The sequence below is a fragment of the Fomitopsis serialis genome (genome assembly GCF_022376445.1).
Source record: "Fomitopsis serialis strain Sig1Antser10 chromosome Unknown B0H18scaffold_1, whole genome shotgun sequence".
Lineage (NCBI taxonomy): Eukaryota > Fungi > Basidiomycota > Agaricomycetes > Polyporales > Fomitopsidaceae > Fomitopsis > Fomitopsis serialis.
This window is the reverse complement of record NW_025954961.1, coordinates 479854-491879: the sequence shown is the minus strand read 5'-3', so window position 1 is coordinate 491879 and position 12026 is coordinate 479854. Positions and strand designations below refer to the sequence as shown.

At 57.8% G+C, this 12026-nt stretch overlaps 4 protein-coding genes across 4 annotated transcripts; 2 read left to right on the top strand and 2 right to left on the bottom strand.

Moving 5' to 3' along the window:
- Positions 1-3771: 3771 nt before the first annotated feature.
- B0H18DRAFT_1112359 (uncharacterized protein) lies at positions 3772-5994 on the top strand (the record flags this gene model as incomplete). Its single annotated transcript, XM_048032801.1, has 6 exons — positions 3772-3888; positions 3919-4062; positions 4118-4381; positions 4436-5203; positions 5258-5322; positions 5376-5994. The coding sequence occupies 6 exons, from the start codon at positions 3772-3774 to the stop codon at positions 5992-5994; spliced, it is 1977 nt and encodes a 658-aa protein (XP_047900997.1).
- B0H18DRAFT_965924 (uncharacterized protein) lies at positions 5827-7211 on the bottom strand (the record flags this gene model as incomplete). Its single annotated transcript, XM_048043299.1, has 2 exons — positions 5827-6331; positions 6402-7211. 2 exons carry the CDS (start codon positions 7209-7211, stop codon positions 6086-6088), a joined length of 1056 nt encoding a protein of 351 aa, XP_047900996.1. The 3' UTR covers positions 5827-6085.
- Positions 7212-7219: 8 nt separating this feature from the next.
- B0H18DRAFT_1112357 (uncharacterized protein) lies at positions 7220-7588 on the top strand (the record flags this gene model as incomplete). The annotated part of the gene is made up of 1 exon (XM_048032800.1): positions 7220-7588. The coding sequence occupies one exon, from the start codon at positions 7220-7222 to the stop codon at positions 7586-7588; it is 369 nt and encodes a 122-aa protein (XP_047900995.1).
- A 2453-nt stretch (positions 7589-10041) lies between these two features.
- On the bottom strand, positions 10042-11916 carry B0H18DRAFT_965919 (uncharacterized protein). Its single transcript, XM_048043298.1, has 7 exons — positions 11617-11916; positions 11454-11559; positions 11205-11396; positions 11020-11065; positions 10888-10966; positions 10602-10832; positions 10042-10569 (listed from the first exon to the last, which is right to left on the bottom strand). The coding sequence occupies exons 1-7, from the start codon at positions 11761-11763 to the stop codon at positions 10393-10395; spliced, it is 978 nt and encodes a 325-aa protein (XP_047900994.1). The 5' UTR covers positions 11764-11916; the 3' UTR covers positions 10042-10392.
- Positions 11917-12026: the final 110 nt, after the last annotated feature.

The following is a 12026-nucleotide window of genomic DNA, read 5'->3' as shown; positions in this document are numbered from 1 at the left end:
ACCCTTTACGTGAGTGCCACTAAATGTTCATCCGCAACAAGCAGTACCGCGTGCGGTACCACCCCAAGATACGAAGGATGCACCCCTCCGATAGCGAAAGAAGCGATATGCACAGGCCAGTGTTTACTCCACCTTCACTCAACGGTGAGAGGTCGCCGTGACAACCCTCTTACAAGGTGATTTCGAAATGTGGAGTGGAGCCAGGTACGTCGAGCAGCTTCCTGTAGCTTCCGTCCGCCCATATCAGCGCCACTCTACACGCTCCCCGCCGGCAGGTAGGCAGATATCAGCGGGTAGTAAGGTAGATACGCGAGGGTGCGTACCTGATCGTGATCGCGTTGTTTGAGTACCTTGGACTCTACTTCTCGCGGATGTAGGCTAATTGATTGTGTACCTGGGACAGTGCCTAATGATGCCATTGCAGCACCTCAAGCTTAAGCTCATGGCGACTTGGAAATGCTCTGTTGACGCGGTGAGCACTGAGCACCACCCGTGGTAGAGCAACATGGTGGATCGCCCGTATGGTATCGATACAATAAGGCCGTGAGGTTGAAAGAGGGCCGGTACAGTGCGATGCTATGATGCAAGTCCATCGACCCGCCAATTACATATCTGCAATGAGAACGACGTAGTTGACCGGCACAGGTTGAGCATGAGCCTACAATGACCCTCTTTTTTCCTGTACGTCCACGGAGACATTCGCCGATACCATGAGGGGGTGCCGGCGGTGCTCTTTGCAGCGTCCTTCCAGCCTCACGAAGATCAGGTATTATTATTGGGGCACCATTCCAAGCGAGCGGTGATCGCTGCTGAAAGCATCACGGTGAAGACACGGCCGAACATCCACACTCACCGGTGGCCCGTTTACGTCTCTTCCGCTACCGTGGTGGACGGTAGACCGTGTGCTATCGATCGCATTTGTAGATGGGGGGGCGGAGCTTGGGGCTGTAAGTGGCGTGTACCCGCAGAACTTCGCAGTGGCCGCGTGAATTCCCTGCGGGTCATTCGCCGCTGCGTGGATGAGCCTGAGCCGTAGCGGTCACGGTGAAAGCCCAGCCCCGGGGAAGCGGACTGAACCGGCCAGGATAATCAACTTGGGCATCTGTGAAGTCGCATGCGGCAGCGCAGCTCAACTTGAAGATGGCAAATTCGAAGCGTATCAAATACCTGGAGCGACCGAATGCATGCGTGAGCCCAAATGCAACGGAGACGGCCTAGACCGTAGAGATTCCCTGGTATGGACTTACGAAATTGACGAGACTTGCCGCAGAAGGCTCCCCGACGCCGCAAATTGCTGCGCTGCCCGCCGAACAGTGTCCTCGACAGCAAGCTCCATGCCATACATAACTCGCACAGCGCTCATCGAACATCGTGAATCCTAACACGGCTCAGAATGTTAGCTTCCGAATGCGACTATTGCCTAGTTGGCACGACTGACCGACAGCGAGGCGAAGCTTGCAGACGGCTAGGCAATCGCATTTCAATGATGAGGCCGCGGCGGACACTGGCAGTATATGGGTTGACTGTCTGTGCATGCGCTACGAACGTGCTTGCATTTTATTCCTCTCAACGCCGGCGGTAGCGAGTAGAGCAACCGTGGGGGCGCAGCCATGGTGACCTGCTCGGGCTGTCTACGTACTAGCATGTTTATTTCGAGTGAACTGCCACGTCCACGGAGCTCGACCGCGGACATTGGTCGCGGGTGCTTGCTCGCTGTCTAGTGTCAGCTGTTGCCCCGTCTGAATGCAGGAACCAACGGCGGCGGCAGCCTTACCGCTTCTCGACCTGCGAAGTCGACTCAGCGTCAAGATGTCGCCCACAAACCGCGCCGCAGCTCTGGGAATATGCACGGCCACAGTGACATCCCGGCGAGAACCCACCAACCCATGGGCGAATGGCCAGACCCCACTCTTCCTCTTCACAGCATTGGCGTTCGATCCCTATGCAGTCGCCGTCCACTGCATACACAGCACGCTTCGATCATTCCATTTCCCCGTCAGGGTGGCAGAGTGGAACCCTGCACGGCGCTCCCGCTCAGGCTGACACAGGGAACCTGCTGAGAACCACACGACGTGGGAGTGCGCGGTCGGCGAGCGTGTCCTTGGGATGATGTCCGTCGAGGCCGTACCGTGAGAGGACTCGTCGAGGCTAAGATACTTGAGGATGGGAACGCGAAGCCGCCGCGAGAATGCAGAGTGTGGGTGCCCCCGCGCTGGCGGGGCTCCGCTGGGAAATTATGGCGCGTCTCGTTCACAGGCGTCCTGGCCTCGGGTGCGTCGACGTGAAGCTCGCTCGGTGGGTGGGGAAGCGCCTACGCTGCGTAGGAAACTACGCCGCAATTGACTCGGCCGGGGACACGAGAACCGTAACGGGTCTGGATCGTGGCGCTCAGGCGGACGATGGCGGCACGAAAAGTCAATGTCTGACATCCGAACTATCATGCCTACCGTTAGTACGGCGTATCTGTCGGCCAGTGTGCATAGCAAACGTTCGTTCCGGCGGTTTCCAAACTTGACGTCAGAGCGCGTATGTTTGAAACGATTGTACGGACCCGGGTAACCGGTCAATAAGAAACGCAATGCTACAGATGCCATACCTAAATCGCTTGTTTTCCTCGGTGTTCGGAGCGCGCCCGAGCGATGTGTCGATCATCATCACGTCCGACCTCGGTGGTCCCTGGCCGCTGGCTGAAGCTGTAGCCGAGTTTGCTCGTGGTGCTGGAGCCAGCCAGTACAAACAAATCTGCCAAATGTAAGGTTGCGTGAACGCGATAGAGGAGAAACGATGAAAACAGGGGGACAGTCTACGCGGTACTAGACGGTACCGCGGCTGGACCGGGACGTACGGCGCATCAGCGGTACTACGTGACAACACGATGCAGCTGTTGGACGTCGACGGCCGAACAATTGCAAATGAATCGCGTCATCGATAAACAGGCCTCGTTTCGGTATAGTCGCGTACCAGGCATGACGCAGACTGGGAAGGACAAATGTATTGCGAAGCGCGAATACAGCCAGGGGACCTACAGGGACCGAAGAGATCCTGCATGCAGTGAGGGCATACGTAACGCCAGAAGGCGCGGTAAGTTTGTTGATTTTGTCGAGCTCGTACAACGCTGAACGTGTGCGCGAGAAACGGGGCGGCCGGGCCAAAAGAACCGACGTGTGGGAGTAGCGCGGACCGAGGCAGAAGCCAAGGGGATGTTGAACGAGATCGGTGTCCAATCTATGGTCGTAGAAGAACGCGCGGACGATGTTCAGATGCATGGTAGAGAAGGCACCTGACGTCGCTAGGCCTGAAGGGGAGTGCGGGGAACGCGCTCAAGATGTGGAAAGGATGCGTGGTGATGAACATAGATGGCGAATGCAGAGCCAAGAGAGTGTCGCGCGCACCATCGCACCTTGCGGGAGTCTAAAGGGGGCGAAATTCTCAGGCGGGGCGAATTTAGATGGACAAGCGATGGTCTCCGGATGGTCAGTTTGACAGAGAACTGCTGCCAAACGAGGCGTATTTTTGTGAATGGGATAGCGAGAGAGCGGGGAGCTACAACACGTTCCACCGCATGCAGAAGCGAGCTGGCGGGTATAACATACGCGGCGGACTAGGAGTGCGATACGTAGGTGGCATTGGAGGGCCGGAAGAGAGGAGAGCAAAAGATAGACTTGAAGCCGGGTCGGCAGCATGGGAACCGGCCACAGGTGATCATGTTGGCGTTGTTCGATGCATATGCACGCCACACAGGCAAATCATTCTACGCACATGGGGCATGCGATGCCCCCAGGCTACCCGCTGCGGTGGGGCCGAGCAGTGGAACGAAGGCAAGAGCAGAGGCAGAGGCACGGCGTGCTGGCGGGCAGGGCAGGAAGCAGGAACAGCGGGTGGACGCGCGTGCGTGGTGGCTGATCGAATGCGGGGAAGGGCGGGCTTCTGATTGGCCGACACGGGGTGGGCGCGCGGGAGACGCGCGCGGCCGTGGATATAGCCCCGCCCATTGGTCCGTCCGCGTTTCCGGAAAGAGCGAGAGAGGAGGACGACCCCCGTCCGTCCACGCTCTTGCCCATCGTCGGCCACCATCCCCTCGTCGCGGTCCTCTCCCTCCCTCCCCCATCGATTCCAGGCGGTTCTTCCTCCCCTCGTCCTCGACCCCGCCCCACTCGGTCTCGATCCGCACTCGGTTTCGGTCCAGCCTGCTCTCCTCCGGCCGAACCCTGATGCTCACGTCGGCCTGATTCCTCAGCCATCTCTGCGCCCTCTTCAGGCTTCTCGACTGCCTCTTCGTCGCTCTTTCCCCGACGTGACGATCCTCGCAGATGAAACGCCGTCTCGCCGCCGTCTTCGGCTCCCGCCAACGCTCAAGTCAATCCGACGTCGCCTCCTCCCAGTGCGACGACGCGTCTCCCGCCAACGATGACAGCCCCACGACGACCTATATCAGCCAAAGCAAGCTCCTCTTGCAAGACCAAAGTCTAGCTTCTTTCGCTCGCTCTCCCGCCGCGCGCAGCCGCCCGCTGGTCCATTGATTACCGTGGACGGCGATCACCCCCCGTCGTCCTCGTCTTCCTCCAGCGCGGGCCCCAGCACCCCGGACGACGACGCGCGCAGCTTCGTCAGAGCCAAGACTTGGCTCTACCAGACCGACGTCGCGCCGCCGACGCAGACAGCTGTGCACGTACAGGCAAGTCTCATTGTCCCACAGGCCGCCGGGTTAGGCAGCGCAGCCCGCCTTGGACTGACACTAGGGCGTCCGAACGCACAGGTCGAGCATGATTCAGACGACGAGTCCTCATCCAGTGAGTTCTCTCGAGGCAGTGCGCATACACCGACCGTCCTCTCGTCGCGCTCGCGCGTCTCACAGCAAGCCATGCCGACCCCGACCTCACATGCAGCGCCCACGAAGCCACTGTCTGCCGTCGATTACGCCAAGGCACTCGCAAACAATGGCCTTTCGCACCCCTTCTCGCCCCCGCCCCTCTTGCACATCCCCAACAGCCCACTCTTCCCACGTTCCTGCAACGCGCACTCCCAGGTCTCGTCATTAGCGTCTGACTCCCTGCGGACACAACTTCTTCAGAAACGCGTTCTGGCACGGCTCTCACGTCCCAGTCGCGCTGATGAGCGGGTTCTTCTGCCTTTCGCCGGCAGGCACCATCCGCAGCCGAAAGGTCCGCATCTCCTTCTGGACGACAGTGCCGTCAGCGGCCGTGTATGCGCGCGTAGCGAGGGCCTGTGGCGATGGGTTGACCGTCCATGCTTCGAGGATCGGCTCGTTGTATACCGGCCCGTAGAAGAGGGAGAGGGTGTGAATCGGATATGGAAGGCATCGTGCGCGTGCCGGTGTCTGGAACTCTACTGGGCGTTGCTGCGCTGGAGTTCAGCGAACATCTCGAGGACTTAGCAGGGCTCTACGACGATCTCACCGAAGATACGACAGTCACCGCAGACACGGAAACAGACGCTGCTACCGAGGTCACCTTCACGCTGACTACCAGCCCAACAGTGGAGCCCCCGAAGACGCAGGATATTCCTGTGTCCATCGAGTTTCCCCGAAGGTCGTCACAGGACGTACACGCGGCACCCGCGCTGAACGTGGACGTCGACTTGGGTGGGCTGGGCGACCTGATCGACTTCGAACCAAAGTTGAGCACGGACAGCTCACCCGCGCAGCTTACACCGCCCCTCTCCCTGACGGCATCCAGCGCATCGCCCAGCCCGACGTCGAGTGGGCCACCGACGCCTACTGTGACCGTTTCAACAGGTGCAGTGGCAGGCAATGCCCCCGATGTGAAGGAGAGCGTGAAAGGAGACGCGGGTTCAAGAACGCCGTCTTCATCGCCCCAGCAGCCACCAGGTGAGCCTCGTTTCAGCCGCCTGTTGCTTGACAATACAATTTGTACACCCTTGGTTCTTTGTGTGCACCGGTCCTTCAAGCTCTTCCCTATCTATCTCTTCCCTTCCCTTGACGGCTGTGCTCACTATCTCATCTTCGTATGCTAGGCATTCTCTCCTCCCCTCAGCAACGCCAGCAGCCGTACAAAGCAACGCCGTCGCCGCTCCGCATCGAGTCGAACATGCGCCTCCCGAACCCCTACCCTCGTACCAAGCCGGCATCCATCTCTGGCTCGAGCACGTCGTCGACCTCGCCGACACCGAGCACCAGCACGTCGACCGCTACCGTCACTCTCCAAACCACCTCGCCACAAGCGCAGCAAAAGCCGAGCCCGAGACCCGCTGTTCGTTTCGCGCCGTCGACCAAGGGCAAGGATACGGACGAATCCACGTCAGAGTCGGAGGCCTCGGAGGACGAGCGCCAAAACGGAAGGAGAGCATCCCGCTCGGTTACGTTCAGCGCATCAAGCAGCAGCGCCTCGAGAAACAGCGCTTCCTCGCTGCCGAGCGGGCACGGCGCGCTCAGGCTGATGAGGCTCAGCATCGCGCTGCGCAGGCCAAAGCCGAGGAGGAGGCGCGTCTCCGGGCGGAGCGTCGCAGGAGGAAGAGGAGCGCCGGCGGCGGATGTACCAGGAGGAGGTCATTGCTGCAAGATCGAGGCGGGAGAGCACGAAGTTCGTCCCGCCGCAGCTGAGCATGAGCGGCAGCGCGATGGACGTGGCCATGGGTGCGGGCGCGGCGACGTCGGCGATCATGGCGGGCAGAGGCAGAGAGCGGGAGAAGGCGGAAATGTACGCGAGGCCAGTGTACGACCAGCGGAGAGGGAGCGAGTCGAGCCAGGCTCGGAGCAGCGTCAGCCGCACGAGGGACGGGTCGAGGGATCCGCCGCCAGTCCCGCCGCTGCCGCTGCCGTCAAGCCCGAGCGTGCGGAATGCGTCGCCTGCGCCTAGTGGGAGTGCGAGCGGTAGCCAGCGGGACTCGTCCGCACACTCACACCTTGCTCCGCCCCACCCTGCGGCCCTCGCTCCAGGCACACGCTCCTCTTCCGCGCCTGACGTGCGACCTCGCGACAGGAGTGCAAGCTCAAGCCGGGGCGCAGCTAATCGCTCGTCGATCGCGGATGGTAGTATCGGTGGGCGCGACCGGACGTCCTCGAGTCCAAGCCCGAACGCGCTGTCGCCACCGCAGATGTGGATGACGAATCCGATGATGGGCATGTCGCCGAACATGAACATGAACATGGGTATGAACATGAACCGGATGAGCATGATGGGGGTCCCGATGATGGCCGTGCCCATGGCTGTCCCGGTCCCGTTCCCGTCCATGGCTACCTATGTCGCCCATGCAGATGGGCATGGAACCGCTGCTCCCGCCCACGCCTCCGTTCGTCATGCAGCAGTTCGGTTATCGCCCGCAAAGCCAGAACAGCCATCGCGACAGCAGCCAGGGAGGCGGCCAGCGCAGGAGCCACAGCTCGAGCCCGACACCACCTCCCCAGCATCTCACAGCAGGGAGCGGTCGGAACCGCGGTCGCAGAGCTCAAGTCCTACGCCGCGCGTCAGCAGAAGGCTTCGTTCCCGCCAAGCTCTGGTGGGAGCGCGGTGCGCGCAAGCCACTACCCGCCGCCGTCACCATCATCTTCGCGCCAGCAGGACTACAGTCATCACCGTCGCTCGAGTGCCGACATGGACCTGCACCATAGGAGTCACCTGCAAGCACCACCGGTGACTGCTAGTCGCAGTGAGCGTGGAGAGCACAGCCGGGATCGCCATGATCGTGATGACCGACGTGCGAGTAAGGTTCCACCCGTGCCTAGTCCGAGTTCAAGGTCTAGCCGTCCACAGCCGTACCACTCCTCATCCATGCCGTCACCTGCTTCGTCCTCGTCGCCCCCTGCCATAGTCGTCGATAGGACTTCTCGACCAGTCTCTGGTTTCCAGATCCTGAGCCGACCTGCGCAGCAAAGACGGCAGACGATCATCTCATGACGACCCCAAAGCCAACGTCCCGTACGCGGATGGTGATATGATGCTTCTCTCCTCGGTTTCTTCGCGACATCGGGGTTGCTCGACTCTGCAGTACTTTACTCCTCTTCTCACCCATACTATCCGCTGCCGGGACGCCGCTCCTTTCCCGCACCTCCGCTCTCTCGCTCTCTCTCGACCCAGTCACCTCATGCCTTCCACCCTCATCTCACTGCATCAACGGTAGTATTCTCCGTACATTCCTGCTCACGGACTTCTGCGCGTTCATCCCATGCAGTGTACATCTCACTCGCAATCCGTCGCTACATAACATTGACTGACTATACCTACGTACTCCATAGCTTGTCGTTTGCATTGTCCATGGACCCTCTTTCACACTCCCTCATTCACGTAAGTATAATACCCGCGAACCTTCCTGTTCTTGGCGTCCTATGGGCCTTTACTGTAGTGTATACGATACATCTGGACGGACGCGGCATAGCAGAGCATCACAGTTGTGGGTAGTTTATTGGGGGAGGTCTGTTGTGCTAGGTGCATTTCCTTGGTCAGAATGAGATCGTGTACAAAACATAGCCTGCAGTTAATGATCCTCTTCGTGGGCCGGTTTGCCACTGAATATGTTACAGTGCTTGTCCGCTGACACTGTCAAGAGGAGCTCGAGTAATGGCCCGGCCTGACATGATCACGACCTCTCAAGATTTCAGCTTCAAGGTAAGCTTCATGCACATGGGTACAGGTTACATGTACAAATCCGTTCATCTATTAGTATGTACAGGAACTCATGGTCCAAACAGCCGAATGCATACAATGAACGTCATAATGAAGCGTGTGTATGGCTCGTCTGTGAGTTGAAAATGATCCACAAGCCCTGTTCGCCGTAAGCGTGAGTCTTTGCATTTCAGGAACGAGCTTTACATTAGGATGTTTGATGATAGATGACAGGATACCACCTTGCAAAGTTAGGATGCCAGATTGTATATTGCGGGCAAGTCACGGAATATCGCTTCTCGTTCCTGGCAGTTCCACCAATTCAGTGCCGATATACACCGCTCGCAAAGAAGCTTCCTATGTGCTCTGTCGCACGACCTGGCAAAGCCCAGAACATCGATGTCGCAGGACAGCCTCGAACCGGGACGTGCAGCTGACTCCTCGAGTACGGTGTTGAGTATTTGCTCCCTAGCCTTGTGACATGTTTCCTTCGCCGTACAGTCCCCGCTCGCCCCAGAGACACCGCTGGCGAGCTTTATCACCGCTTCGTAAGTCCTGAGGCATAGTTGCTCCCTCCCGTGAAGGCAACGTTCGAGGTCACCCGCGGAGAGACGATCTTCCATGTTCGACGCCGGAAAAGGGTGCGCCAGACGAAACAGATCGCTGACACCCAGCTGGCTGCAGATATAGAAGGCAGTGGGTAGGATGCCGCTTGCAGAGGTGAGGCGAGCTAGGTTCACGACTCTGATGGCGTCCTCGGTCCGGAATCCACGAAGGACATCTCTGATCCTGCAAATGTCGTAGGCGAGGATTGGGCAATGGGACGGGAATGCATCCCGGAGCCGCCTAAGACCACCCTCGCATAGGTCGTCTACGCCGTATTTGTGTCCAAAACGGACCATCGTAGCTACGGTTCGAAGTCCAGCTGGGTGGTCTTGAAGTAGCTATATTCACGACCCAAGAACATGAGATGACATAGATCATTTGACATGAGAGATATGAACACACTGTGGCCCATTGTATAGAGCATCCAGAAAAGTTGAAAGTTTATCCGGGGTTCGTTCATTTGGACTATGGGACAACCTTCGTACCGTTCCGCCTCTGCTGGCTGGGGAACCTCGAGGAGAAACCGGAAGACCTCCGAATGCTTTGCCAGTACTCCTCGGTGAACCCTGTACGAGATCTGTTCCGACAGGAGTACGATGTTGCCGTCCTCGAACCAGGGAGCGCCACGAGTGTAGGTTTCCGACGCACTACTGGACCAAGAAAGCCCGACCATCGCTCGAAGGTTGGTACCGGTTGTAGTCGTTGCCAGTGTCTCCACATGTCGACCATGACTTGTAGGGACAGTTTTACAGAGATTAGAAGAAATTGGTATTGAGGGGTAGTATTTGAACGTTGCTAGTTCAGAGATGACTGTATGAGAGCAGGTCATGAGAGAAACAAACGACACGACTACCATTCTGGTTCAAGTTGTGGCCCTCGGCAACTCGCGAAGATTCAGATCTGATGGCACGATCCGCCATATAAGTACATCTTGGTTTCGTATATTCCGAGTCTTTGAAGTCCTCTCGTGCACCCTGGTCCGTCATGGAGTATACCAATAAATAAACAATCACATGGAGTGAATCGGCTACTCGTTCTAGTGATCTGGCTACATGGCATCGACAGCGCAGCCCCGGCCCCTCTCTTCAGCTGGCAACTCGTCTGCTTTGGAATATTGCTCAGGTTGGCACTAGCCATCAAGAGTCGTGGATCCATAAGCACCACGTGTCTCTGCGTCTCCGCTGTCGTACTTGGTCAAGGTAAGGCGTCAATGTCCAGTTTGCATCGTCGGTCTGATCCACGACCGAGCCTCAGGCTGTCCACTACCCTTGGCGGCCTTGTGCCGGGCCACGCAGAAGAGCACTGCAAGACCGATGTAGCCGGCCCCCATGATCAGGACGAGTATGACCATCGCAGTCAAGGCAGCGTGGTATCCCGATGCATTCTGGGAATGTGGTGTGACGCCCGAGTCGAGACATAGTGCGCTGTCTCGCCAGAGGAATTGCCACCAAGGAGATCACGACCTTCAAGATTCGTGGCTTCCGCTGCAGACGTCGAGGTAGCGGTGGCGGTCCATGCACTGACCGATCCAGAAGGTAGGGCATTTGCTGAAACGCGAGGCACTTGCTCGTTTGTCGGCTGAGTGCCGATGGAAATGCCGCAACGCGTCAGACATTCTTGGGATCCGTAAGCAACGTCATCAGGGATCTGTGTTATGATCTTAGTGTTTAGAACCAACAGGCCAATGAAACGCGTTGCTCACCATTTCTGCTAGACTGGCGACCTCTTCGACACCGATCTCGCCCAGAGTCGCGGCGACGATGCAGGAGGCAAGCCGAACACTGTCATCGTTGTTAGTAGGATTCTTCTCAGATATGGTTGTCCGAACTCACACCCTTGTGCGGCAAGCAAGGTTCCAGGATCCTCTGAATTAAGTGCAGCTGTTGTGCGTTACATAGGTACGTCACCCAGTACTTCCGACACATTACTCACAAACGAATTGAAGAGGTTCGCAATTATCATTGAATTGGAAGTGAACGGAGCCCTGAACATGTGTCAGTGGCTATCAGCTCGACGAACAAATCCTACGACCTGAGGCAACAGCATTGCCTGACCCGCCGTCATGTTGTTGACGACGAATCGTGATCCGGTTTCGGTGAGCATGCCATTCTGCAACGTGCCGTTGACAGTACAGAAACTCGGTTGCACGCGGGTGCGTGTGCGGCGTGTTCATCCCGCAAGGCCCAAGGAAGCCCGCGAGTAGTGCAACACCTGGTTGGTGTCGTATCAAAACAAAATACGAACATACCCTGACATTGAGCTGCTCACCGTTACCGACGAGCGCTGGGAAGTCTGACACCGATGCCAATACTAGATGTCCAGCAGCACCCTGGACAACACCGGATTCAGGAGGATTCAAGAAGTCAAAAACGAACTGTAGAGCTTAGTAAGTCTCACCATCGCTCTCCACATCAGGTAGGATGAAACTTACCTCAGAGTCCTTCGGAAGGTCGGCGACACGGTCGACATGGTCGGGGGCTACGATGAGCTCCTCGATCAAGGACGTCGTGTTTGTCGTAGTCTGGGCAGTGGCACACGCCGCGGCCAGGGAAAGCGAAAGCATTAAAGGAGACAACATAGCGTAAGTGTCAACGATAGATAGGCAAAAGGGATGCGCTGTGTTCTTTGGAATCGGCGGAAGGCTCTCGAGCAACCGATGCACTGGCAGGCCGCCATCGCACCTCAATTTATAGCACTGAGACTTGGCGTCTCATTGTGCATTGTGCATATTCCAATCTGCATGCCGAATCGTCTGCACCGTTTGCTGCATAGGAGCATGCCATAGTTAGTTCAAGCGTGAACTTGAACCACAGACTCTCGGTGAACCAGAGGACTAGCCTG